This window comes from Panthera uncia, chromosome B4 (genome assembly GCF_023721935.1).
Source record: "Panthera uncia isolate 11264 chromosome B4, Puncia_PCG_1.0, whole genome shotgun sequence".
NCBI lineage: Eukaryota > Metazoa > Chordata > Mammalia > Carnivora > Felidae > Panthera > Panthera uncia.
The window spans coordinates 20,334,200-20,359,164 of NC_064809.1; the positions used below are offsets into that span (position 1 = coordinate 20,334,200).

At 41.3% G+C, this 24,965-nt stretch overlaps 1 protein-coding gene across 1 annotated transcript in view; it reads left to right on the plus strand.

Moving 5' to 3' along the window:
- The window catches only part of SPAG6 (sperm associated antigen 6), a 64,334-nt gene that overhangs the window by 19,126 nt on the left and 20,243 nt on the right, over nt 1-24,965 (plus strand). Inside the window, exons 3-6 of the mRNA XM_049626635.1 lie at nt 947-1,113; nt 4,973-5,156; nt 23,496-23,701; nt 24,654-24,827. Coding sequence (XP_049482592.1) covers nt 947-1,113; nt 4,973-5,156; nt 23,496-23,701; nt 24,654-24,827 — 731 coding nt within the window. The remainder of the gene's footprint in view (nt 1-946; nt 1,114-4,972; nt 5,157-23,495; nt 23,702-24,653; nt 24,828-24,965) is intronic.

Consider the following 24,965-nt stretch of genomic DNA (forward strand, 5'->3'; position numbering starts at 1 on the left):
CCTAGAGTAAATATTATGAGAGCTGGTAATACAAAATACTTCCTTATCTCAAAGAATTTGTTTCTTTTTTTTTTTTTTAATTTTTTTTAACGTTTTATTTATTTTTGAGACAGGGAGAGACAGAGCATGAACGGGGGAGGGTCAGAGAGAGGGAGACACAGAATCCGAAACAGGCTCCAGGCTCCGAGCTGTCAGCACAGAGCCCGACGCGGGGCTCGAACTCACAGACCGCGAGATCATGACCTGAGCCGAAGTCGGCCGCTTAACCGACTGAACCACCCAGGCGCCCCAAGAATTTGTTTCTTTAAAGTAGTATCAGAAATCTGAATTTGCATCCCCTCATGAGTGTGAGGCTCCAGCCAAGTGGTCCCCCTAGCTCTCCTGGCTCTGAGATACATCCTGATAAAATCTCTGAAATACATTCAAGTTTAGTTGAAATCACAGAAAAGACCCAACAGTTGGAATGCGGGGGGGGGGGGGGGGCGAAGGAAAACTACACAGAGATGAAAGGACCTGAACTGAGCCCTAAAAGATAGAATTTACAAAGGCTGGGGGACACCTATCCCCCCGCCCCTCCCCACCCCCCTACCATGTGCTAGGTAGGCATCAGACTACATACTCCACAGTCTTTCTCTACATTCCTCATAACAGTCCTACTAGGTCACATAGCTACTATTTGCCAAATCAGGGATTCAAACTCTTAACCTAAGTCCAAAGCCTTTCTTGTTTTCATGCTGTGCTGCTGCTTTGATAATTAGAGGTTGTATTACTTTCCGTCTTGGCCAGTTAGAGGCCTCTAAATATCCCATTCATTTTTAGTGAAAAGTTTTTGTGTGTTTTTACTGATTTTTTCCCCATAATTTTCTTATCTGCACAAATGCTGAATTGTATATTTGCTTTTTCATTTAAGTTTTGCTGACTTCTGTTCTTTCATAACTTAACTCAGGTGTAATGTCTTTGCTGAGGCCTCTTCTTCTGGATGTGGTCCCAACAATTCAACAGACTGCTGCATTGGCTCTTGGGAGACTGGCGAATTATAATGGTGACCTAGCAGAAGCAGTCGTGAAGGGCGACATTCTTCCACAGCTTGTTTATTCATTGGCAGAACAGAATGTAAGACTTAAAAAAAATAAGTTATACGTTTTTTTTTTAGATTTAAAAGATCTGCTAGTTTGGGCACAGTTGCAAGCTTGTGGGCATTAGAATTTTAGGACGTTAATATAACCTTCAATTCTTTGAACTGCACATAAATAATACCTTTAGGGTATTTTACTTTGGAAGTGATGGGCAGTTTTTCTCCCATTACTGTTAATATAAGAAAACGGATTACACAGTTTTTAAACGAATTGTATATAAGGCAGTATTTCTGTGTATGGGAGTCTTCAATTTGTAGGATCAGTCTTAGAGAGGTGCATGGCCCCCTAGGCAAATGGAAAGTTGTTTTCAGCAATCCTTACATGCAGATGAAATCTAGTTAGTGGACACTGTAAGAGACAGCTTGGGAGCAGGGGGACAGAAGCATACAAAATGAAGGAGGATATGTGTAATGGAAGGTTTGATAAAGCATTTTATAGCAAGTATGCAAGCATGTCAGTCCTTTTCAGGGTCATCCACGAGTGCCACAATGTTTTCCCTCCTATCTTGTTCTGTACTCTGCCACCTGATAATAGTTAAGGATCTTTCTATAGGTAGGGTCTTGGTATGTTTATTCCATTTTGTTAGTTTCTTATAACCTAAGGATATATATTTCTTTTTTTAAAGTTTATTTCTTTATTTTGAGAGACAGAGAAAGAGAGAGAGGGAGAACATGAGGAGGGGAGGGGCAGAGAGAGAGAGAGAGAGAGAGAGAGAGAGAGAGAGAATCCTAAGCAGGCTCCGTGCTGTCAGTATAGAGCTTGATGCAGGGGCTCTGAAATCAACAACTGTGAGATCATGACCTGAGCCAAAAATCCAGAGTCAGGTGCTTAATGGACTGAGCCACCCAGGTGCCCCAGGACATATATTTCTTGATACATTTTTAAGATTCAATTCCTATTCGTATAACCAAAACAAACCATCCAATTTAAAGATGGGCAAAAGACTTGAACAGACATCTATCCAAAGAAGACATACCGTAGCCAACCAACATGAAAGGATGCTCAGTAACATGAGTCATTAGGAAATGGAAATCCGAGCCACGGCAAGATATCACTTTACCTATGAGGATGGCCATTAAAAAAGGGAAAAGAAAAGAACAAGTGGTCAGTGAAGATTTGGAGAAATCGGGGGGCACCTGGGTGGCGCAGTCGGTTAAGCGTCCGACTTCAGCCAGGTCACGATCTCGCGGTCCGTGAGTTCGAGCCCCGTGTCGGGCTCTGGGCTGATGGCTTGGAGCCTGGAGCCTGTTTCCGATTCTGTGTCTCCCTCTCTCTCTGCCCCTCCCCCGTTCATGCTCTGTCTCTCTCCCCAAAATAAATTAAAAACGTTGAAAAAAAAATTAAAAAAAAAAGATTTGGAGAAATCGGAACCCTCACGCGTCGCTGATAGGAGTGTAAAATGGTACAGCTGCTATAGAAAGCAGTCAAGCAGTCAAGTTAAACCTAATTACCACATGACCCAGCAGTTCTGCTCCTAGTTAGATTTCCAAAAAAAAATTGAAAACAGGTGTTCAAACAAAACTTGTACACAAATGTTTACCGCAGCGTTATTCACTAGAACAAAAGAATGACTAGATAAACAAAATGTTGTACATCCATATAATGGAATATTATCAGTCATAAAAAGGGATGAGGTATCGATACAGGCCATAACATGGATAAACCTTTGCTCTAAGAGAAGGAAGCCAGACACAAAAGGCTACGTATTGCATGACTCCGTTTATAGGAAATATCCAGAATATGCAAATGCATAGAGACAGAAGCAGATTAGCAGTTGCCAGGGGCTGTGGGGACAGGGGAATGAGGAGTGGCTCCTTAACATGTATGAGATTTCTTGTTGGGCTGAGGAAAATATTCTGGAACTGGATGGTGATGTTTGCACAACACTGTGACTGTGCTAAATGCCACTGAGCTTTACACTTTAAAATGGTTCAAATGGCAAATAATATGTGTATTTTATCCCAATAAAAAATAAATCCCAATTGTTCACATTTTTGCCTTATTTTTTAGAGATTGGAGACTCATTTCCTGCTTGTCTTATCTCTACAAGGAGTCTCAGAAATTTTGTTTTTCCTACAGGTGTTCCTTCTGTCATCGAACACTGTTAGACTTTGTTCTTCCTGGATTCTTGGCTCCTTCTTTTGGGGCAGGGTCTGTGTTTTGGTATCCCACAAAGAAGGTCCTCAGTAGAAGTTTTCTAGATGCGAATGAATGTGCACTAGCTGTAAAGCGACAAAAAAGTGCCAGGGCAGAGGTGAGGAGAAACTGAGAATGTGAAGCAGTATTCACTTCACCTACCAGTCCTTTAACTCACTTCTCACAGGGTTTAATCTCTTCTTTATGAGGTACAAAGTCCTCTGGTGTAGCTTTTTTTTTTTTTTTTTTTTTAAGGCAACTCTTTTGGTGAGGAATGGGAGAGAAGAGAGAGGAATTTGGAGAAGCGGAAATTAGGAGAAAGGGGAAATGAGATCAGAAGGTGTGAATTATAGGCACTGTAGTTAGCAGTGACTATCGATGGCCTAATAAATCTATTAATTAAGTATAATGTATTATTTCGTAATCTATAATCTATTTTACAATCAGTCACTGACATAAAGTTGGACTTTATAACACATTTTAATCTCTCTCTATGTTAACCTTTAAGAAACTAAAGAAAGATATGAAGTCAAAACATCATTATTAACATAGCATATTTCTTATATCATCAACATAGGCCAATTTTTGAAAGATAATATGTTAAAATATACTTGGTATATTTTCTCCCTCTCCTATAATTTTTATTTTATCTTAATCTTTTAGCCTAAGTAAATAGCATGCTTTCAAAACAGGTGCTGTAGTCACCTGGTCACTTTCAGTAGTCACCGTAAAGAAATAGAAACTTGGAATCCAAAACAGGGGATTACCTGGGTTCTATTCATAGAAGAAAGAGACCATTAATGTGTCAGGCTAACCATGAAGCAACAGTGAGTGTTACAGCCAAAGACTTCCTATACATTTAAATTTTTTAGCTATATGAAGAAAAGCGTTAGCCTTGTGTTTCAGTTTTATTTTATGATGTCTTAATCTGATAAAATTTTATATAGAAAATATTACAAATATGAAGCATTACTTAAAATTCACATAATACCAAGTCATTTGTATTTATCACTAAAAAAAAAAATTATATATATTTTTATATAATTTTTTTTTTTAGTACGTTTTACAGCTTTTCCTCAGAGGAGATAAATCACACATCCTCTTGTTTGGCTAGTTTATTTACCAGGAAAAGTTTTAAAACGTATCACGAGTGTTTCACCTTTATGTTTATCTGATGATTGGTAAGTGCGTCCCAGACCGTGGTTGTTATTTCAGGATAACTTGGGACACCAGAAAGATTAGTTGAGGTCATGAAAGGCCTACCACGCTTAGAGACTGAGGGCAAGTAAAGGAAATGAATTTGTCAGCGGACAGTTTTGTTGCACATGCTAACAATCTAAGAGTTCCCCTGGGTCAAACAACTACTTTTCAGTGTAACGCAGATACAGAAAATCTCATCATTTTAGGCATTTGTAGGAAATACAATGTTTATGTTTTCTTTTATACAATTTCCAAATGCATGTTGCAGAATAAAACATTTGAAACGAAATTTAAGACTTAACGTTGTTTCAGTTTGGCACTGAACAAAAAGCAATCAGGGAACACCAAAAAAGTGACTTTGCAGGATGTTTTTTATCTGTTGTATTCAAAAGCTGTTGAGCTTTATTTAATGTCATTTTTATGTTGGTTTTCGTCTATTTTAACTTTTGGTTTAATAAGCGCTTCATTCACTCTGAGTTTTGTCTGTTTTATCATCGTAGCGTTTTTACAAGAAAGCAGCCGCCTTTGTGCTACGAGCAGTGGGGAAGCATTCTCCTCAACTAGCTCAGGCGATCGTGGATTGCGGAGCCCTGGATACACTGGTGATATGCCTGGAAGATTTTGACCCTGGAGTCAAGGAAGCTGCAGCCTGGGCACTGGGTTACATCGCAAGACATAATGCAGGTAACGGAGCATATTTGAAAACAGGATTACTAACATTTAGATTTTTTTTTTAGGGAAATCGGGTTTTGCAGTTTTTTTTTTTTTTTTATTTTTTTTTTTTTTCGTTTTTTTTTTTTTTTACAGAGAGAGACAGAGCATGAACGGGGGAGGGGCAGAGAGAGAGGGAGACACAGAATCGGAAACAGGCTCCAGGCTCCGAGCCATCAGCCCAGAGCCTGACGCGGGGCTCGAACTCACAGACCGCGAGATCGTGACCTGGCTGAAGTCGGACGCTTAACCGACTGCGCCACCCAGGCGCCCCGGGTTTTGCAGTTTTAATGATGTTTCCATACATTATGGGAGATAGGTTTTGAATGATGGCCAAGTTGTTTAGATCATAAACTCACAAAAAACCTACCCATTTCAGTCTTTACTTCAGTCAGCTGAAGAGCAGTGTGAGCATGGAAAGAGGGAGTGGGGAATGAGGAGAGTGAGAGATTGACAGATTCTCAAAGACCCTGGCAAATTGGTTCAGTGAAAAAATTTTAGTTTGTCATCCTTCAGGGGATTTTGGATCTTTACTCTCTCTGATGATGGGGTGCTCCAAACTAGGCGGGAGACACGTTGTGTGAATGAGTGATGTTGAAAAGATATGGACATGATAACTTTCTAGAACATATGTGTATTGAGCCCATACTGGGCAGGAAGGAGGGGAAAGAGAAGTACTTTCTCTCATAAACTGACAGCTTAATGACATCATCAAGAAGGGGCCTGGACCTCTTGTGTGAAGTTTATGCTGACAGACCCGATGGGTGAAGATTATATGGGGAATAAAATTGCCCCCACCACTTTCCAGAAGATGCCAAATAATATGAACAAATAATACAACAAGAAAATACAGTCTTAAACATATGTAAAAATGACCAACTTCTCTAGTAGTCAAAGAACTGCATATTAAAACATCAATGAAAATGTCTTTTCCCAGTTATTATTACTTAGGGAGGGGAAAAGAGTAAATCAGAATTACAGCCAAACGGTCAAGAGCACTGTGGCATTAGACAGGATCTGAGTTTGAGTCCAAGATCCACCATTTAGTTTCTGCATGACCTTGGACATGGCTTTTAAATTTTCTGAACCTTAACTTCCTCATCTGCAGAAGAGGGCACCTAAAAGTAGGTACTTCAGAGATCTGTTGTGAGCACAATGAGATAATATACGCAAAACACTTGGGCCAGTACTTGGCACATGGTAAATATCCAATAAATCTAAGATATTAGTATTAATACTGAAGGTTGGAGAGGATATGATGGTTATGCCCATTGCTGGAGATACTATGAATTGTATAAACCTGTGCAAAGCAGTTTGGCAAGATTAATCTAAGCCATGAAAGAGTTTGTGGTTACTCTAAAAAGCCTGCTTTGGGAATTCATCCTAAGGAAAGAATTCCACAGAATGCAAAAGTTATATTCGTGTTAATGTTATTGTAGTAGTATTTGTAATATCAAAAAACCTCAAATGTTTGGCAGGAATTTAGTGGTTAAATTATGGTAGTTTACCTAATGGAATTTCATTTGGCAAATTAAAAAGGTAATTATGAATCCTACATGGTAACATGGAAACATGATTGTAATGTAAAAAAGCTATAAAATTATGTACTGCAGTTATAATCATATAAAAGTAAGTTTTTATGTGGACATAAATTACAAAGAAATACATGTTTGTGTTACTAGGGTGATAGGATTCAAGGTACGTTTTCTTTGTTTTCCAGATTTTTTGGTGTGTATGCATGCATAAAATAATGGCTATCACTTATTGAGTAATTACTGTGTGCCCGGCTCTGTGCAGTGTGCTCCAGATACATTATCTTGTTTTGATTACAGCTACCCCTAGGGTAGGTGTTACTTTCCCTGTTAGAGGAAGAAAATATGACTTAGAAAGGATACCTGAAGTTATGGTAATTGTGGAACCAGAATTTGAGTCTACATCTGTCTGACTCCAAAGCCTGTATTAGCTACTGCCCGTAAACAGCTTCACTAAATATTTCTTAAAAGAGCACCGAAGAAGAAATTCAAAACAGAAACAGGAAGAGGCTCTCCCATGGTGATGTTTAATTTGGTTCTTAAAATGCTGACACTATTAGAAAAAGGAAAGAAAATTATACAAAAATAAGAAAGAAAAACTATTGTCATGCCTAAAATGATTCTGAATTCGTATATTAAAATTATTTCCTCCCCATATATGGATTTTGGTTTTCCAAATAGATTCTCATTAGGACTATTTTTTAATATATGTTGACTGAAGAAACTAAGGCAGTGTTTTAAATTAGAAGCTGGTTATCATGGGGAAACTATATGCATATATTTAGGTTTGGGGTTTTGTTTTTTGTTTTATGTTGTGTTTTTTGTTTTTGTTTTGTTTTGTTTTGTTTGTTCAGAGGAACTTATGGCAAACGGCTTCTAACATGAGTATCTGAAAACGTGATACAAAGGAGCTTTGAGGGACAGTCAGACAGATATACTCTCAGGCAGGTGCCTATAGACAACCTTTTCATCTCTCCCTTTTGTTGAGTCTGAGGCTAAATGATTATAGTTCATAAATAGGATCTGTCTTAGGGATTCCATTCCAATTTCTTGCTATAATCTGGCTCCCACATGGCATTCCCACTATAATTTCAGTATTTCACAGTAGTTAGGGGCCTGGGACCCAGAAGCTCCCAGAAGAGATTACTGCATAGATTTCTCAGAAGGAAAGGGAATTGTTACCCAGTAGGCAATAAAATAAGTCATCATTCACATCCTGAATCAGTGAAAATAGATGGTGTACCTCTAAATAACCTGATTTCTTTTTCAATGATCTCCTAAAAATAGAATATGTTAGATTGATGGGAGGGCGTTCATTCAGTGTTTTCTTCTTAGTATTAGCGGTAAAATGTTTTATTAGGCAGTTCAGGAAATACACACCTTACATGGAGACACAAGAGAAACAAAGTGTACCTTTAAGGGCAATAGAAGGAAAACGCTTTGTGTCTAGGAAACAAAAAGAAAGTAAGCACACAATTAGTCAAACAGGCATCATCTGACTTTTTCAAATTGAAAAATACAATTTCCGAAAGCGACTTCTATATGTAGATTTGGAAGCATTTTACAGATAATTCAAAGGGAACTGGGATGAACAACGTGAAATGGTGTTTTCGTTTTTATTTCTGTATAAATCCTGTCATTAAATTTCTGTGGTTGAATCACCAGTTATTGAATACACCTGATACATGCATGTACCTCTCACTTTGAAGATAAGTTATTTCTTTATATTTTTTCCTGCTCTTTAGTAAAAGCTGGGGTAAATTCTTCTCAGATTGGTTCTTCTTCCTTCTTGCCAGTTTCTCCCACTCTGCAGCACTGTTCCGTTAACACATTTTCCTCATCGGCGTCACCCTCTCGCTGTTTCCAAAGACTAGTCTTGCTTTGGGAGATACAAGGAGTGGGGCCCACGGCCTGTGTGGACGGGGAGCGTGAGGGGGGAGGAGGAAAGAACCACGGGTCTCTTGAGGGGCAGGGCTTCTACACGGAAGGGCCCAAAAGGGCACTTGGCCATGCTCCCCGCAGGCCCTCAGGCAGGCCCCGCTTCCCTGCTCCCCCCTGGGGGCCTCTCTCTGGCCTCCTCACTGTTCAGCAGCTTCGTGGAGGAGAGCTTCCCGTGACCTCGTGTCCAGGGTGTGGCAGCAGTGAGGGTGGCACGTGGGACCGAGGTGAGAGCAACAGCCTGGCTGCAAGTGTCAGGAAGGAGGAGCCCTGCAAGCGTTTTATAGGAGTGGTTTTCCCCATTTGGGCTCAAAAGTAAGCGGTAAGTGTTTATTTGGGGAGCTTTAGATACGTAGGCCGTCTCCCGTAAACTCCCGCCATCTTGGAGCAAACTTGGTTCTCAGGCCTGGCCAAGAGGCACAGAGTACATTTGGTTAGGTGTTCTAGAACACTTGAAGGATTCACATAATTCCTAAATTATCTAGATGAGGCAACTGAAGGAGAGAGGTGAAGGATTTATTCTGGCCAGACAGCAATCGATGGTGGAACAGCGTGGCAATTACTCAAAACCTTTCAGAGATTCTTCCTTTTTATTGTGTGAGGAAGCGTATGAGAGCCCGTCACTCTTCATTGTCAGCTCCTTGTTGGATCTGAAAGTCTTGCCAGATACCTCTGTTTTTAATCCCCCGATGGCTGGTTTCCACATGTGTGACTCCTCTTTCTCCGATAGACTTGACTGATGTCCGTAGGGCTAAATCAGATGACAGATTTCCATGCCAGCTCAGTGGCCGTCAGGGGAGGGGACCGCGGGGGCCAGAGGAGCAGCGCTGACAGGAACTGGCTGGATCGGGCACTACAGAAACATTTAGTAGATCATCCCCTATTTGCTAAGCAGATGATATGAGGGAGGAATCCAGACCAAGCTGGCCAGCCTGATTCTTTTCCGTCTTGTGCAGAATGACGAAATGATAAAGAGAGAAAAGAATTTTAAAAATTGAAAATTTTTGCAAATGCCGCTCATGTCACCCTTCTGTAAATACCCGTAGGCTAAATCCTGTGGAACAGGCTCAGGCAGCGGTAATTTACCTTTGAAAAATCCACGTTAGGGACACATCTCTGAGACAACTAGGGACTTTGTACCGTGAGGGGGGGTGGGGCGAAGGGGACTAAAGCCTGGTAACTAAAAATTATTTTATGTTCTGTGTCTTTCTCTGACTTATTAAGAAACACAACAGATGAGTATAGAGAAAGGCAGAAAAAATAAGATAAAAACAGAGGGAGGCAAACGATAAGAGACTCTTAAATACAGAGAACAAACTGAGGGCCGCTGGCGGGGTTGTTGGGTGGAGGGATGGGTAAATGGGTGATGGGCATGAAGGAGGGCACTTGCTGGGATGAGCACTGGGGGTTATATGTAAGTGATGGCTCACTAAATTCTCCTGAAACCATTATTACACTGTATGTAAACTACGTTGGATTTAAATTTTTAAAAGTTATTTTAAAAACCCTATAGACAACTGTCTTTACTGATGCTTGTAGATAATAATGTTGATTTCTGTACTTTTGCTTTTTACAACTTATTTTATCTTGGAGGGGTTGAGGAACATATGTGCATGGAGGCAAATGATGTATATGGGATTATATGCATTACATGTTACAACAATTTTGATCCTAACATTGATTTCCACAAGTAACTTTTCTATTTATTTAAGTGGTCGTGAAAAAAGATAAAGCAAAAACAAATGTCTTGTGTATTTTCTTTTGGCACGGAGGCCAAATGTGTTAAAGTAACACTTTAATTATAAGTTTACTCAGTAGTTACCTAATTTGTTAGTCATTTCTAGGGTTAGTGTGTGTGCTAGTAAAAGAAAAAATAGGTTGTGAAAAAATAGGTCCTGTATTTTTATTTATTTTAATTTTTAAAGTTATAAACTCTTGGTTGGTAAAACCTTCTGAGATTTTTTTGTGTGTTTTTTTTAAGAATTCAGAATATAGAACAATACCATATAATTCTGTAATCTCCGATTCCTGAGTCACTGAGACCTATAACTTCATATATGAGGCTAGCAAACAATTTCTTTATCACCATCACCATCACTATAATCATCGAAAAGTATCTGAGTCACTTATGTGGAATGTTAGCACGTCTTCCTGACTATACAAAGTAAAGTAAGTCAGCTAATATCTTACCTGTAGGAGCTTATGATAAGATAGAAATATTGATATAGATGAGCATAAAGGTCATGCAGACAGCTGACCATGTACAATACGGTCTTAAGAGTACAGATAACATACTGGGTGATTCTAAGTTGGACCAAGGAAAAGAATTACAAGTTATGCTTTTTGTACCATTGCAGAAAGGGCAATGTTTATATCCTTCTTAAGAACATTGTTACATCCAGATAAGCACTGGACAGACTTTGGGCATAGAAATAAGAAAAAAGTAACATTGATAGTACAGTTTCAGGAGAAAGGAAAGCCCTCTACCCACCAGAATACTTCCTCTACCTGATTCCACCTAATATTCTTTTAGTCTGAGGCTTTGTTTTCTATCGGTTGCAAATACCTGCAAAAGAAATGTCATGAAATTGCGTGCTGAGTGGATAGAGAGAAGGGTATTTGTATCTTACCAGTTTGAACAGTATATCAGAACTTATTTTTTGGGTTTGAACAAAATTGTTTTTCGAACTTGGTTTATTTTCCAATCACTAGTGTATGAAACCTTCTAACACCGTTTAGATATTGAGGGTAAAAACACTCTTTTATTTACATTTGAATTTCTAGAAGTACATTAGTCATAGTGTATTTGATATTTGCAAGTACTGCAATTAAGCATTTCACAAACATCTACACGAGTTCACTTATTAAAGGCTCAGAGCTTTGTTAGCATAAGAATTGTACTTTGAGGGGCACCTGGGTGGCTCAGTCAGTTAAGTATCTGATCCTTGATCTCAGGGTGGTGAGTTCAAGCCCCACATTCAGCTCTGTGCTGGATGTGAAGCCTACTTTAAAAAAAAAAAAAAGTTCTACTTTGAATAAGTCATGTTCATTATCTTATCTTACCATAAATTTTAAAATCCATTGTCTACAGGGAAAATAGTTACTGTATAATTACCATGTTGTCTGGCTGATTTTGCACAGTTAACTTTTTAGCCCACTTTGCTCTCATCTGTGCCTTTAGATAAATGAAGCAGCTTGCTATAAAGACGTAGTATAAGTTAATTGCACCAAAGCATTTTGCGCGAGATAGGACCTCTGGCCTTGGAAAGCTATTAACTGCAGTTGTTTAACTATTTGTGTGATAATTCTATTACTGGCCATTTCTCTATATCTCCTTTGATTTGACTTGATTTTTAAGTTTATTTATTTTGAGAGAAAGAGAGAGGGAGAGGGAGATCATGTGTGTGTGTGTGTGTGTGTGTGTGTGTGTGTGTGAGCAGGGGAGGAGCAGAGAGAGAGGGAGAGAGAGAATCCCAAGCAGGCTCCATGCTGTCAGTGCAAAGCCCAATGCAGGGCTCAAACTCACAAACCATGAGATCACGGCCTGAGCCAAAGTCAGATGTTTAACTGACTGAGCCACCCAGGTGCCCCATCCTTTGATTTTAAACTACAGGTTTACCAATATGGTAGTGCACTAGTCACGGGCTACTATTGCATACTTGAATTGTGGCTAGGGCATCTGAGGAACTAAATTTTTATCTACTTCTAATTAATATAAATTAAAAAATTGATAACCAGTTCAAGTACTGGGAATATTTTAGGCATGACTGAAACAACTTGGGTATATAAATCTACTTTTTCGTCTGTAAACTTTTTGAAATCTAAATACAGATCGAGTATTTCTTTTTTTTTTTTTTTAATGTTTATTTATTTTTGAGACAGAGAGAGACAGAGCATGAATGGGGGAGGGTCAGAGAGAGGGAGACACAGAATCTGAAACAGGCTCCAGGCTCTGAGCTGTCAGCACAGAGCCCGACGCGGGGCTTGAACTCACGGACTGTGAGATCATGACCTGAGCCGAAGTCGGCCGCTTAACGGACTGAGCCACCCAGGCGCCCCCAGATCGAGTATTTCTAGTGAAAATTTAGTAGTTGAACTGAGATGTATCGTAAGTGCAAAATACATACTAGATTTCCAAGACTTGATATGGAAAAAAAAAAACAACAATGTGAAATATCTTGTTAAAGTTTTAAAATGCTGACCACATGTTGAAATGATAATGTTTTGGATATATTGTGTTAAATAATGTATTTCTTTAAAATTAATTTCACCTACTTCTTTTTTTGCTTTTTAAATGTGGCTACTAGAAAATTTTAAATTATATACATGGTCCGCATTCCTGTTGGACAGTGCTGACTTAGAATTAGCGTGCCTCTGCTTTGTGGTTGTTAAAAGGCAATATAGTGGCAATGCCACATGTGGTCTGAAAAAGTCATCCATAATTTTCATGTTTTTTAACCAGTGTAACTAAACTGTAGTATGCAGTAAGTTAGGAATTTGGAACTAAAAATACCACTTGGGGAGAAGTAAATGATGATTCGACTTTGAGCAGTCACTTGCTCGATGTAAGGGACTACAATGCACTTTATAAAATGAGTGGCCAGACTGCCAGTCTCCCACATGGTGAGACAGGGTGGTGGAGACATATACCTGTAAAATAAACAAGATTGCGGTGCATTCGAGGTTGGCTTGTATGAGGTTGACCTGGATGAAATTGCCTATATTCAATTGGTGCTGACGGAACAAAAACAGCAGTTTCACGTGGTGAAGCCAAAAATACCAAGAACCCGAAAAAATGTCAACACTCTTCCCGCCAGTAATTGCACCCCTGGGCCACTCTCATAGGTAAATACACACATGAACGCACATACCTATGCATGCATGTGTGTTTGTATATCCTGTGGAATTCTAGACGTACGTGTGACCAGTGGTAGCCAGCCTCCAAGATGCCCCTCAGAGGCCGTGGGTCCTGATACTCATACCCTTGTGTAGTTCTCTCCTGCTGGGAGATGGGTCTGTGGGATGGGTCTGTGTGACCACTGGGATATGGTGGAAGTGATGGTAGGTTACTTCTGAGAATAGCTGACCAGCTATAAAAGATTGAGGCTTCTTTCCAGGGTCTCTCTCCCTTTCTGTATCCCATTGTTCCGGGGAAAGCCAGCTGCTGTGACACAAAGACACTTGGACAGCCAGCCTCGGGAAAGGGCCACATGGTGAGGAGCTGAGGTCTCCGACAACCCGCTAGAAGCTGGAGCTTCCCCAAAAACACGCTCCGCTGGGTGAGCTCGGAAGCGGACCGTCCCCCAGCTGTGCCCTCAAATGACTGTGACCCCAGCTGACAGAGTGGCGGCAACTTTCTGAGTAACTTGGAGCCATAACCACTCGGCTAGGCTGCTTCTGGATTCCTGACCCACAGAGAATGGGGCATAGCGGATGATGTTGTTTGAAGCTGTTGAGTTTGGGTCATTTGTTACACAGCGATAGATAACCAATCCGTAAGCTTAATGCACAAAGAGGGGTTCACCACACTGTGCTTTGTAATGGCCCCAACCCAAACCCAAATCAAGCAGAACGAATGTCCCAAAGCAGGGGGATAGTTAAGTAAATTATGGCATGTATTTCCTCAGTGGGGTATTATGCACTGATTAAAAGTGCTGGGCTGGGGCGCCTGAGTAGCTCAGTCGGTTGAGCGTCCGACTTCGGCTCAGGTCACGATCTCGCGGTTCGTGAGTTCGAGCCCCGCGTCGGGTTCTGTGTCTCCCTCTCTCTTCCGGTTCTGTGTCTCCCTCTCTCTCTGCCGGTTCTGTGTCTCCCTCTCTCTCTGCCCCTCCCCCGTTCATGCTCTGTCTCTCTCTGTCCCAAAAATAAATAAACGTTAAAAATAATAATAATAAAAAAAAAAAAAGTGCTGGGCTGCATCGATCCTCAGGAGTAAAAGTGAGCAGTGGGCACCCACGGGCAGCTTCTAGGAACCACCCAGAGGGAGCCACGCCAAGAGCTACGGACCAGGGACCACTTTCACAAAAGCATCTAGGCAACCTTCTAATCACCCAGGATGTTGTTTGTGTCCCTCTGCTGTCTCCTCTTTGCGTGTTCTTGGAGAGAGTCCACCAGCACCCCAGCAGCCCTTTGCTCTCTGGCCTCCTCTGTCAGCCCCAGCTCCTCGAAGGCAGGCGCTTACCTAAAACTGGGCTGGAGCAAAGAAAGAACGCCAGTGGAGTCTGGATAACAAGATGCACACTTTCCGTGTCAGTTTTCTCTTGGTGATGCAGGATGCAAAATTGTAGGCAGAGTGAGACTACGACCACGCGTGCAATAGTACATACCTATCCAACGGCTGGGAAACAAATGAATCCATTGCTAGACACAAAAAGTGTATTTTGTAAAATATCTAAGTAACTTAAGATCAGTTTCTTCACGGACAGAGCACTGCAAACCCCCTCTGTATGGAGTTTTTGCCTTCTTCCACTCGGCCGAGTCCTAGCTGTGAAGTAGTTATAAGTCAAACACTAAAAATTGCCAACATCGGGGTTTTAAAAATTGCTTTAAATCTTATGTTACCTATTAACTTCCAAGGCCATACCCGAGTCTGTCTTGTTTCCCACGTTCTCTTTCTCTTGTCTCCAGTCCTTTTCCTTGCCTTATTTTGAAGCTGCTGGTTATGTTGGAGCCCTGTGAGTGTGCCATCCATCCCAGCTGATTGTAATTTCTTTCTACGGCACCATTAACTCCAGATCAATGGCTTATTTGACTCACTTGACTTTTTTAAAGGAGCCAGAATTATTTAACCTTCAAAGCATGTGTATGTATGTTAACCCTTCATCTCTCAAACGCTCAACCCATGTGTACAGTTTAGACCAGTGGCTCTGAAGATTGGAAAGAAGTGGTGTGGAAGTAACGCGAGTGGGAAAAATATCGTCTGTGCGGTGGGGAAGATAAAGAAAAATCATGCTAGACCTTTTCATAATAACATGCAAATTCCCTCTGCACCTTTCTCTCCCTCCCACCTCCAATGGGAGAGGTCTGTCTCTCAGCTCGGAATCCTAGTTATCATGAGCCTTGTTCCCGATGGGGGGATGTCGTCTCTCTCAGATGCACTGATGAGGAATAAATCCAGCCTCCATGAGGCCCCCCACCCCCAGCCCTCCATGATGCCCACCTCCTCCTGTTCACCTCCTTGCGTTGCCTCCTCCCACATTTTGCCAGTGAGCCATAGCAGAAGTGACGGTCAGAGCATGAAAGGCTACTGCCATTTTGTCTTGGATTCTCCCTTTTGGATTGTTCGCTCTGGGAGAGGCCTCCTCCTAAGCAGCCTCTGGAAAGGCCCCAGAAATGGGGAGGAACCGATGAAGGCTTCTTCCAACCTCCCCACGAGTGTGCTTAGAAGCAGATCCTCTAGACCCAATCAAGCCCCGAATAACCGGAGGCCTAGCTGACTTCTTGACCGACGGCAGCCCGGTGAAAGGCCCCAGCCCGAACCACCCCGTTATGCCACTCCCTGATTCCCCACCTACAGAAACTAGGACACAGTAGATGTTTCTCCTTTAAGCGGCTAAGCTGGTGTGATTTGTTACACAGCAGTAGATAACTAAGTAAGCAGTGGAGTAGCTGGGCTAGACCAAAACCAGGACAAGTTTATTTTACTTTGGAAGTGACGTTCCTCAAATCATACTGGAGTAGAGTCAGTAGATAACCAGCTCTGGCAATTTTGCAACACCTTATTTGCTTTTACTATAATTTTACCAAATTATGAAAAATTGGGGGTGACTGATTATTACAAAATAAGATTAACATAAGTGGTGGCCAAATTCTAAATGTATTTTTCACCTGCTTTATTTCAAAAAAAAAGGTTTTGAAGAGATGATGATACATGTTAGAGCCAGATGCAAGAAAACCCTCCTCTCTTTAAATGGAGAAACACAGCCACCTAAGTGCAAAGAAATGATGATCCATGACTTTTTTTTTTTTTTAATGAAACAAAATGGAACTTTTTGTAGGGCTTAGAAACAGTGATTTAAAAGTGGTGTTTGCAAAGTAATTTAAAAAGCAATACAGTTCAAAGAAATCAGTGTTCCTGAGGTGTTTGCCTAATAATTTCTCAATTAGTGTGCTAAATAAATACATTTATTTTTTCCTTCTGGAGTGCCCCTGCCTCTTGAGTCCTTTTTATGACTTCACCTGATAGAACGCTTAATTTTGCTCAAACTCTTCTCTCCTGTATCCGCATTAAGAGCAGAAAATTAGTTAAATATCATGACATATATTTAGATTAATTCTTTTTTTTGCAGGCCAGTTTTTAGGGTTTCATCAATTTCTTGGAATTCACCTCTGAAATTTTCATTTCACCTCATTTCCAGTGGTTCTTTTATGACTCCAAGATACGACTTCAAGAATCAAAGGTAGAAACAACATTACCGTTCCACATCCAGGAAGCCCCCCACAGATAGTCTTAGAGGGTGCAAAGTTGAAGCCCAGGGTTGTGAAATGATGGTTGCAGGCTGCAGCTGGCCCACGGACGGATGTGTTTTGTTTGGCCTGCACCCGATTGTCTCACAGAGTGGGGGGAGAAAAAAAGAAAAGAAAAAGTTGCCAATACTTAAAAATCAGGCGGTTTCACATTAACAATCAGATTTCTGGCCTCTCTCGAAAAATCCCGAGATCTGACAACAGGAGGCCTTTATCCCTATGTGGCAACGCTGGGCGGAGGCTAAGGGATCGCCGCTGCTTGTAGTCAGTGCATAGCCTTTTCCACTTTCCTGCTGCCTCCCCTCGCCGTGTTTTTCTCACCCCTGTGACTTCATTTCTTTTAGTTACCTTCCTGGACCTTGTGGACACGTGAGTTTACCACCCCAGATCTAAACAAACAACCAGCCGCCGCAATTGAGACGAGTTGAGGGGTTGAGGCCACTGTGAGCACTTCTCCCTGATTTCTCTATTTGACCTGTAACAGCCATGCCTGTTATATACACTGACGGGCGTTCCTGTCCTCTTCTGGCCACAACATAAAGCCATTTCTAGTCTTCCGTTCGGCCAGCTCGAGACAGCACTAATTTTACGAATGTTGTCATCCTTGGAAGTCCTCCCTTTATGCTGTGTCCCTTTTTGTCTTAATATTAAAGTGTACTAAGCTTTTTTTGATTTTTCTAAATGAAGGATTTTCATCCAGGGGCGACTGGGTGGCTCAGTCAGCTAGGCGTCCGGCTTCAGCTCAGGTCATGATCTCTCAGTTCACGAGTTCGAGCCCCATGTCGGGCCCTCTGCTGACAGCTCGGAGCCTGGAGCCTGCTTGGGATTCTGTGTCTCCCTCTCTCTCTGCTCCTCCCCCACTTGTGTGCTCTCTCTCTCTCTCTCTCTCTCGCTCTCAGAAATAATAAATGAATAATCTTATAAAAAAGATTTTGACCCATTTAAGTTGTAACACTTCACATCTGTCAGTGAGAGAGGACTACAAATTCAGCCTTTATTTTGTTGGGAAAAAGAAGAAACAAACCCCAGATCCTGAGAACAGCACGGAATGAAATTCTTAAGAAAAAGCAACTGTGTAAGAAGCAAGGAGTTCTCACCCCCAAATTTCATGTTGTTAATATTTAAAGAATTGTATGCACATCAGCCACATATATACATGTTACTAGAAATGACCACGAGGGGCGCCTGGCTGGCTCAGTTGGTTAAGCATCTGACTCTTGTTTTGGCTCAAGTCGTGATCTCATGGGATCGAGCTCGGCATCGGGCTCCGTGCTGCCAACGTGGGAATGCCGGTGTGGGTCACTCATCACACTTCTGCCTCTCAGTTTTTCCATGATCGTTTTTGGTTTTTGTTTTTTGGTTTTTTTTTTTAATTTTTTTAACGTTTTGATTTTTATTTTTGAGACAGAGAGAGACAGAGCATGAACGGGGGAGGGGCAGAGAGAGAGGGAGACACAGAATCGGAAGCAGGCTCCAGGCTCTGAGCCGTCAGCCCAGAGCCCGACGCGGGGCTCGAACTCACGGACCGTGAGATCGTGACCTGAGCTGAAGTCGGACGCTTAACCGACTGAGCCACCCAGGCGCCCCAATGATCGTTTTTTTTTTTTTAAAGTTTATTTATCTTTTAAGAGAGAGAACATGTGCAAGTGGGGGAGAGGCAGTGAGAGAAGGAGAGAGAAAGAGGGAGAATCCCAAGCAGGCTCCACGCTGTCAGAAGGAGCCTGACGCGGGACTCGATTCCACAAACTGTGAGATCACGACCTGAGTCAAAACCAAGTGTTAGACGCTTAACCAACCAAGCCACCCAGGTGTCCCTCTGCATCTTTCTTTGTATAACTGCTTCCAATCTCGCTTGTTATCTAACGGTAATGATTATGGTGCATGTTACTGCCTAGTAGACGATTTACTTTTTAAAAACTAAGTTTTGAAGATTTAGTTAAAATTTTAAATGAGGCTATTCTCAGGCACTAAGATACATTTCTTGGCCTGCTGCTTTTCTTCTGGTCACACCTTTAATGAGCACCTGAGGCTATGTGTATCAATCTTTGATTTTGTAAGTAGGATAATTGATTGAACCAAAACTCATTTTCAAACTAGACTTAAAAATGAACCCATGACATTTCTCCTACGGGAAGTGATTTTTAAATGTACCAGAATTCGCTGTGCATTGGTTACAAAGGCTGCTCTTTTCAGGGTAGAAAAGCACAGGACAAAAGAAAAGGGGAGAAGGAAGTGACGTGGGAGGCATTGCCTGGGACGCCCCGTGTACATTTTCCCCAGCCACGCCACAGACTTGACTCCTGGCTCTGCACTTGCAGGGGTCTGTTCGTGCATTCGCCCTGGGCTAAGTCTGCTAGGACAGAACAGTGGCTTATACTGCCTCCCCAAGATCCGGCCAAGTTTCTCTCACTCAGTGAGCACTTCATGAACACCTGACGACCAGAGGAAGAGAGGGAAAATACGTACATTTACCGAGGAGGAGAGAGGACGGGATTACGCCAGGATATTTTTGGCTCTAAGCTACAGAATATCAAGTACAAATGGCCTAACCGATAAGGGCATTTTTTAGTTTCCGTGGCACACAAGTTCAGAGTCAGGGCAATTCCGGGGTTGGTTATGCAGCCGAACAGTATCAGGGAGGACCCAGACGTTTTTCATTTTTGTGCTCAGCCATCCTCAGAATATTGGCGGTTTCTTCCATTATAGTTGCGAGATGGATGTAGGAGTTCCAGATGTCATTCACACACTTGCCCATGTCCAGCAAAGAGTCGGTGTTTCCTCCTTCTGTGTTTCCATTTATGACAGAGAAAAACCTTTCACAGATGCTTCTAGTTGACTTCTCCTCAGGCCCCGGCTGACAAAGGCTACCGGGTGGACACCAACAGTGACTGGCACAGAAATGCCAGAGACAGCAGGAGTAGGGAAAGGAGAAGGATATGCCATAGGAAAAAGAGTAGTGACAGAGGCAGGATGAAATCGTCTGTAGCATGTGTAATATGGTACAGTGTGCATCCTCTAGGCCGACTGTGTTTTTTTGATGTTTGTTTCTTTGAGAGAGACGGAGAGTGAGCATGGGAGGGGCAGAGAGAGAGAATCCCAAGCAGGCTCCTCACTGCCAACGCAGAGCCTGATGCGGGGCTCGAACTGACAAACTGAGCCACCCAGGTGCCCCCCGGCCTACTGTGTTCTTACCTGTCTAGGCACTGCCTTATCCCTTGTGTATATGAAGGTAGTAGAATGATAGCATTCGCAAATAACGACGTGTGTCTGATCCCAGTTTGTATAGGACCATATCCATTTGGAGACGTGACGTATATGAAGTCTCAAGTACAGAATGAGTCGGCTCCATCCATGTTGTGGGAAGCTTGCTACCTTCACAGGAAGTCTTCCTCCAGGGCCATCCCTGGCCTTCCTCACATTTAACATCACTGTTGTGGACAGAGTGGAGAACAGCTTGGGGGGCGCCGGGGTGGCTCAGTTGGTTAAGAATCTTTAGCACAGAGCCCACTTCAGATCATCTGTCCCTCATCTCTCTTGGCCCCTCCCCAACTCAGGCCCCCCCACCCCCTCAGAAAAAAAAAAAAAAAAAGAGAAGAGCTTTGGTTGGGATTGGGTAACAAGTCAGAAGAACAGAGTTTGCTTTATGATTAACATTATAGACTTTTATTTATTATTATTATTAACATTTATTATTAACACGATAGAGTTGAGGAAACGGAGGGTATGGCACTCTAACAGCAAGTCAAGAAAAGGATAAAATGCATGGGAATTACAAAGATAATAGATTTTTTAAAAAAAGAATCTCAGTGTTTATTAACGGTTTGCCGCATATCGTTACTCTTAGGAAACATTAAAAAAAAAAAGTGAACATTCACATAGATGAACGGATCCTTCTGTTGTTTCGAAACAAAACGTGCAGCCCATTACAGACCTTCTCAACTTACAACAGGGTTATGTCCTGAGAAATCCATTGTGAACCGAAAAGATCCTAAGTCGAAAACGCGTTATTTTTTTTAAATTTTTTTTTCAACATTTATTTATTTTTGAGACAGAGAGAGAGAGAGCATGAACAGGGGAGGGTCAGAGAAAGAGGGAGACACAGAATCCGAAACAGGCTCCAGGCTCTGGGCTGTCAGCACAGAGCCCGACGCGGGGCTCGAACCTGCGGACCGCAAGATCATGACCTGAGCCGAAGTCGGACGCTTAACCCACTGAGCCACCCAGGCGCCGCCGAAAACGCCTTTGACACACCTAACCTGCAGCTTAGCCTCGCCGACCTTAAACGTGCTCCGAACACGTACATTCGCCTCCGGTTGGGCAAAATCATCAGACGCAGAGACTACTTTGTAACGGAGTGCTGAGTGTCTCCCGTAATTTAGCGAGCACGGCACGGAAGGCGGAACACAGAAGGCGGAACACAGAAGGGTCGCGTGGGTGCAGCGCGGTTGTGAGTGTATCGGTTGTTCCCCCTGGTGACGGCGCGGCTGTCCCGGGAGCTGAGGCTTCGCCGTCCCTGCCCAGCATCAGCAGACAGCCTAGCGCCTGTGTAGGTATCGATGGCCTGGGAAAAGCTCCGAACTCAGAATTCAAAGCACGGTTTCTGCTGAACGTATATCGCCTTCACACCATCATCAGGCTGCAAACTCTTAAGCCAAATCATCCCAAGGCGGGACTGTGTATACATTCCAGGTGCTCTTAAATATGTACACATAAAGTTGACATGACTACAGCACCTGGATTATTTGGACTGAATCGAATTAAGTAACATGTTACTAATTAACGAAATATGAAAATTCTATACATAAATCACGTACGGTATCACACTTTACGTTTTCTTTCACTTTTCCCCGGGTGCGACAGATAACAGTAATCACCTATTTCACCTGCTGTCTCCATGGGTCTTCAGGTAATTGCAGTAGAATCCCAGAGAAGCTTCTGGGGAATCTGTTATATTGGGAGGTTGATATTCCAGTCTGTTGCTGTTGTCCTTTTTTATTTTTTAACCATCTTCCTCTTATCTGCCTCTCGTTCTTGAGATTACATATTAACTTCCCATTGCATTTCATATTTCATGTTAGATTTTTAAAATGGAAACATGCTTGCTAATCAATGTAGTGTTAATTTGTAGAGGTGGGTCATGTGCACCAGAGTTGATGTGCGTCTGACACATAATAACCTTCCATTGATACTCATCTAATGAGAGAAGGAATGCATCATTTATATAATATTGGAACTTCTAGGATAATTATAATAATTGAAGGAAAACAAATATTGGACACTGTAACCTGTATTTTTTAACATTATTTCCTTTTAGAAAATGTGATATTACCAATCTTTTGAGAAATTAAACACTGTGTGTTTTTTTTCTTAATGAAAGACTTTAAGTGATATGCTAAATAGGTATCTTAGCTTGGCTATTAAGACATAAATTACCAAGGCACTACAAATCTGGGAAAATGAGAACATAATCTGAAAGGAAGAAATTATAGAAATGGTTATATGTGATTCAGTAAGAGAGGCCATGAATACGACGAGAGGAGAATCCGTAACTATGTATGGTGTTTTATACTTCTCAAAAGACATTTTTTACATATATATTATATATTGTATTTTATATATTATATGGGTCTGCCTGCTTGTTTCCCTCACTCTATAATTTAAGATGGGTTATTTTTACAGCTGTTTTTCTTGGACACACAAGTAAATCGGCATGTATATTCAAAAGGTTTTACTTCTGACATGCAAAATGGTTAAGAGAAATGCTTTCCCTTGTGTAAACATAAACATTTATGTATTAAAGCATGTTCAGTTGTAGATCTCATTTTACACGTACAGTGAAAACGCATCTTTTAATTTTGAACAAGTTAAATTCTTTTAAAAAGTACTGTCAGATGAAAGGAATTTAAAAATTGACATTATTGGCCCAAGATTCATGTTAATGTTTACTCATGTAAATAGCACAAAATACTGCCTAATTAGTGTGGTTGGTAAATTTTTGGTACTTTAATTTTCTCTGTTATTGTAAACCATGCATAAAATGCTCGCCTATTGAGAAGTGAAGAATTGTCAGAGCTTAAACAGCTGACATCTGCTTACTCTCTTAAAAAAAAAAAAAAAAAGAATAACAAGCCATTTCAGCCTAATCTACCTCAAATGTGTTCATGTAAATGGAGGTCCGTCTATTGACCTGTATTCTTTTCAGCTCAGGACTGGTCCACATGGTTTATGAAACCGGGAAGGCTGATTTGAAATGCAGATGTCGACACAGTGAAGTACACCCTCCCCTTTTTTCTTTGCTGTATCTGTCAGGGTGAAAAATGGCTTGCACAAGGGTCAGTCACCCATCCTCACTTCATTACTTTTCTTGGACCCACAGAACTGTCACAAGCTGTGGTGGACGCGGGAGCAGTTCCTCTGTTAGTCCTCTGTATCCAGGAGCCAGAAATTGCTTTGAAAAGGATTGCTGCTTCGGCCCTCAGTGATATTTCAAAGCATTCTCCAGAGTTAGCACAGACCGTAGTGGACGTGGGGGCCATCGCTCACTTAGCCCAGATGATCCTGAACCCCGATTCCAAATTAAAGGTACTCGAAAATGAAGTTCAGACAAACAAACAGACAAATCAGGCTTCTGACTACCTAAGAAAATGGAAATGGGAGGAGCTTAATATTGTACATTTAAAAATAATTAGGAGGTTATTGAAAACAGATATGGGTATGTTATGTATTTGGTCTTTTAATATGTGGACCTTCTGCTGTAGAGATTAGACGATAGACATATCTGGTTAAAATATGCGCAATGCTGTAGACTGCACGCAGCATCAGTATGAACACTATTAAATAAGGAATTACACAATGACTGAATCTCAGGGTGGGCAGGGGCCCAAAGGTTTTCTAGCCCACCACTATTATGTTTAAGTTTCTTATGAAAATTGCCGTGTTTATCTTAGTCATTTTGTTTTTAGTTTCCTTCATTGTATCGAGATTTATTTCTATGTCTTTTTTTTTTTTACAGCTTTCTACGATCTAATTTTCAGTGAATAGTCACTAACTATACTTGCATATTGTAGTAGTTATTTTCTAGAAGATTTTAAAATCTTAGTTAATGTTAACTCAGTCATGGAAAGTTCTTTGAAATGGTATCAGCATGATGCCCAAAATAAGAGGTGACTTCGGCTTGATCATTTTTGTACTACATTACCGCCCGTGTCATAAATTAATAATGTGAGTGTTAATTAAGAAATATAATTCATCCAAAGGTCATCTTCTTTGATCATCTGCATGGATAAAGAGACTTAAATAGTCCACAGAAGGATGAAGACATTTAACTTGGAGATTAGGGAATTTAAGAAATGGAGTATTTAGGTATAAGAGAGTAGGAATTGATGGTCTCAAGACTCCTAAAATCTAAGGTTGTATTAGAAATGTAGTTGTCTTTTCCCTTTTATCCAGGAATTTGAGTGTAAAGCTGTTCAGATCGGAGCTCTGCAACAAGCTCTGTGTCACGTTTCGTTTTATTTTGGGTTTCGCTCCACAGCGTCAGGTCCTTTCGGCTCTCAGTCAGATTGCGAAGCACTCCGTGGACCTGGCAGAAATGGTGGTTGAGGCAGAGATTTTCCCAGTTGTACTCACCTGCCTGAAGGACAAAGATGACTACGTGAAGAAAAATGCTTCTACTTTAATTAGAGAGATTGCAAAACATACACCGGAGGTAAAAAAAAAAAAAAAATAATATATATATATATATATATATACACACACACGTATACGTATACGTATACATACGTATACGTATACATACGTATATATACGTATACGTGTATATATATACACGTATACGTATATATAC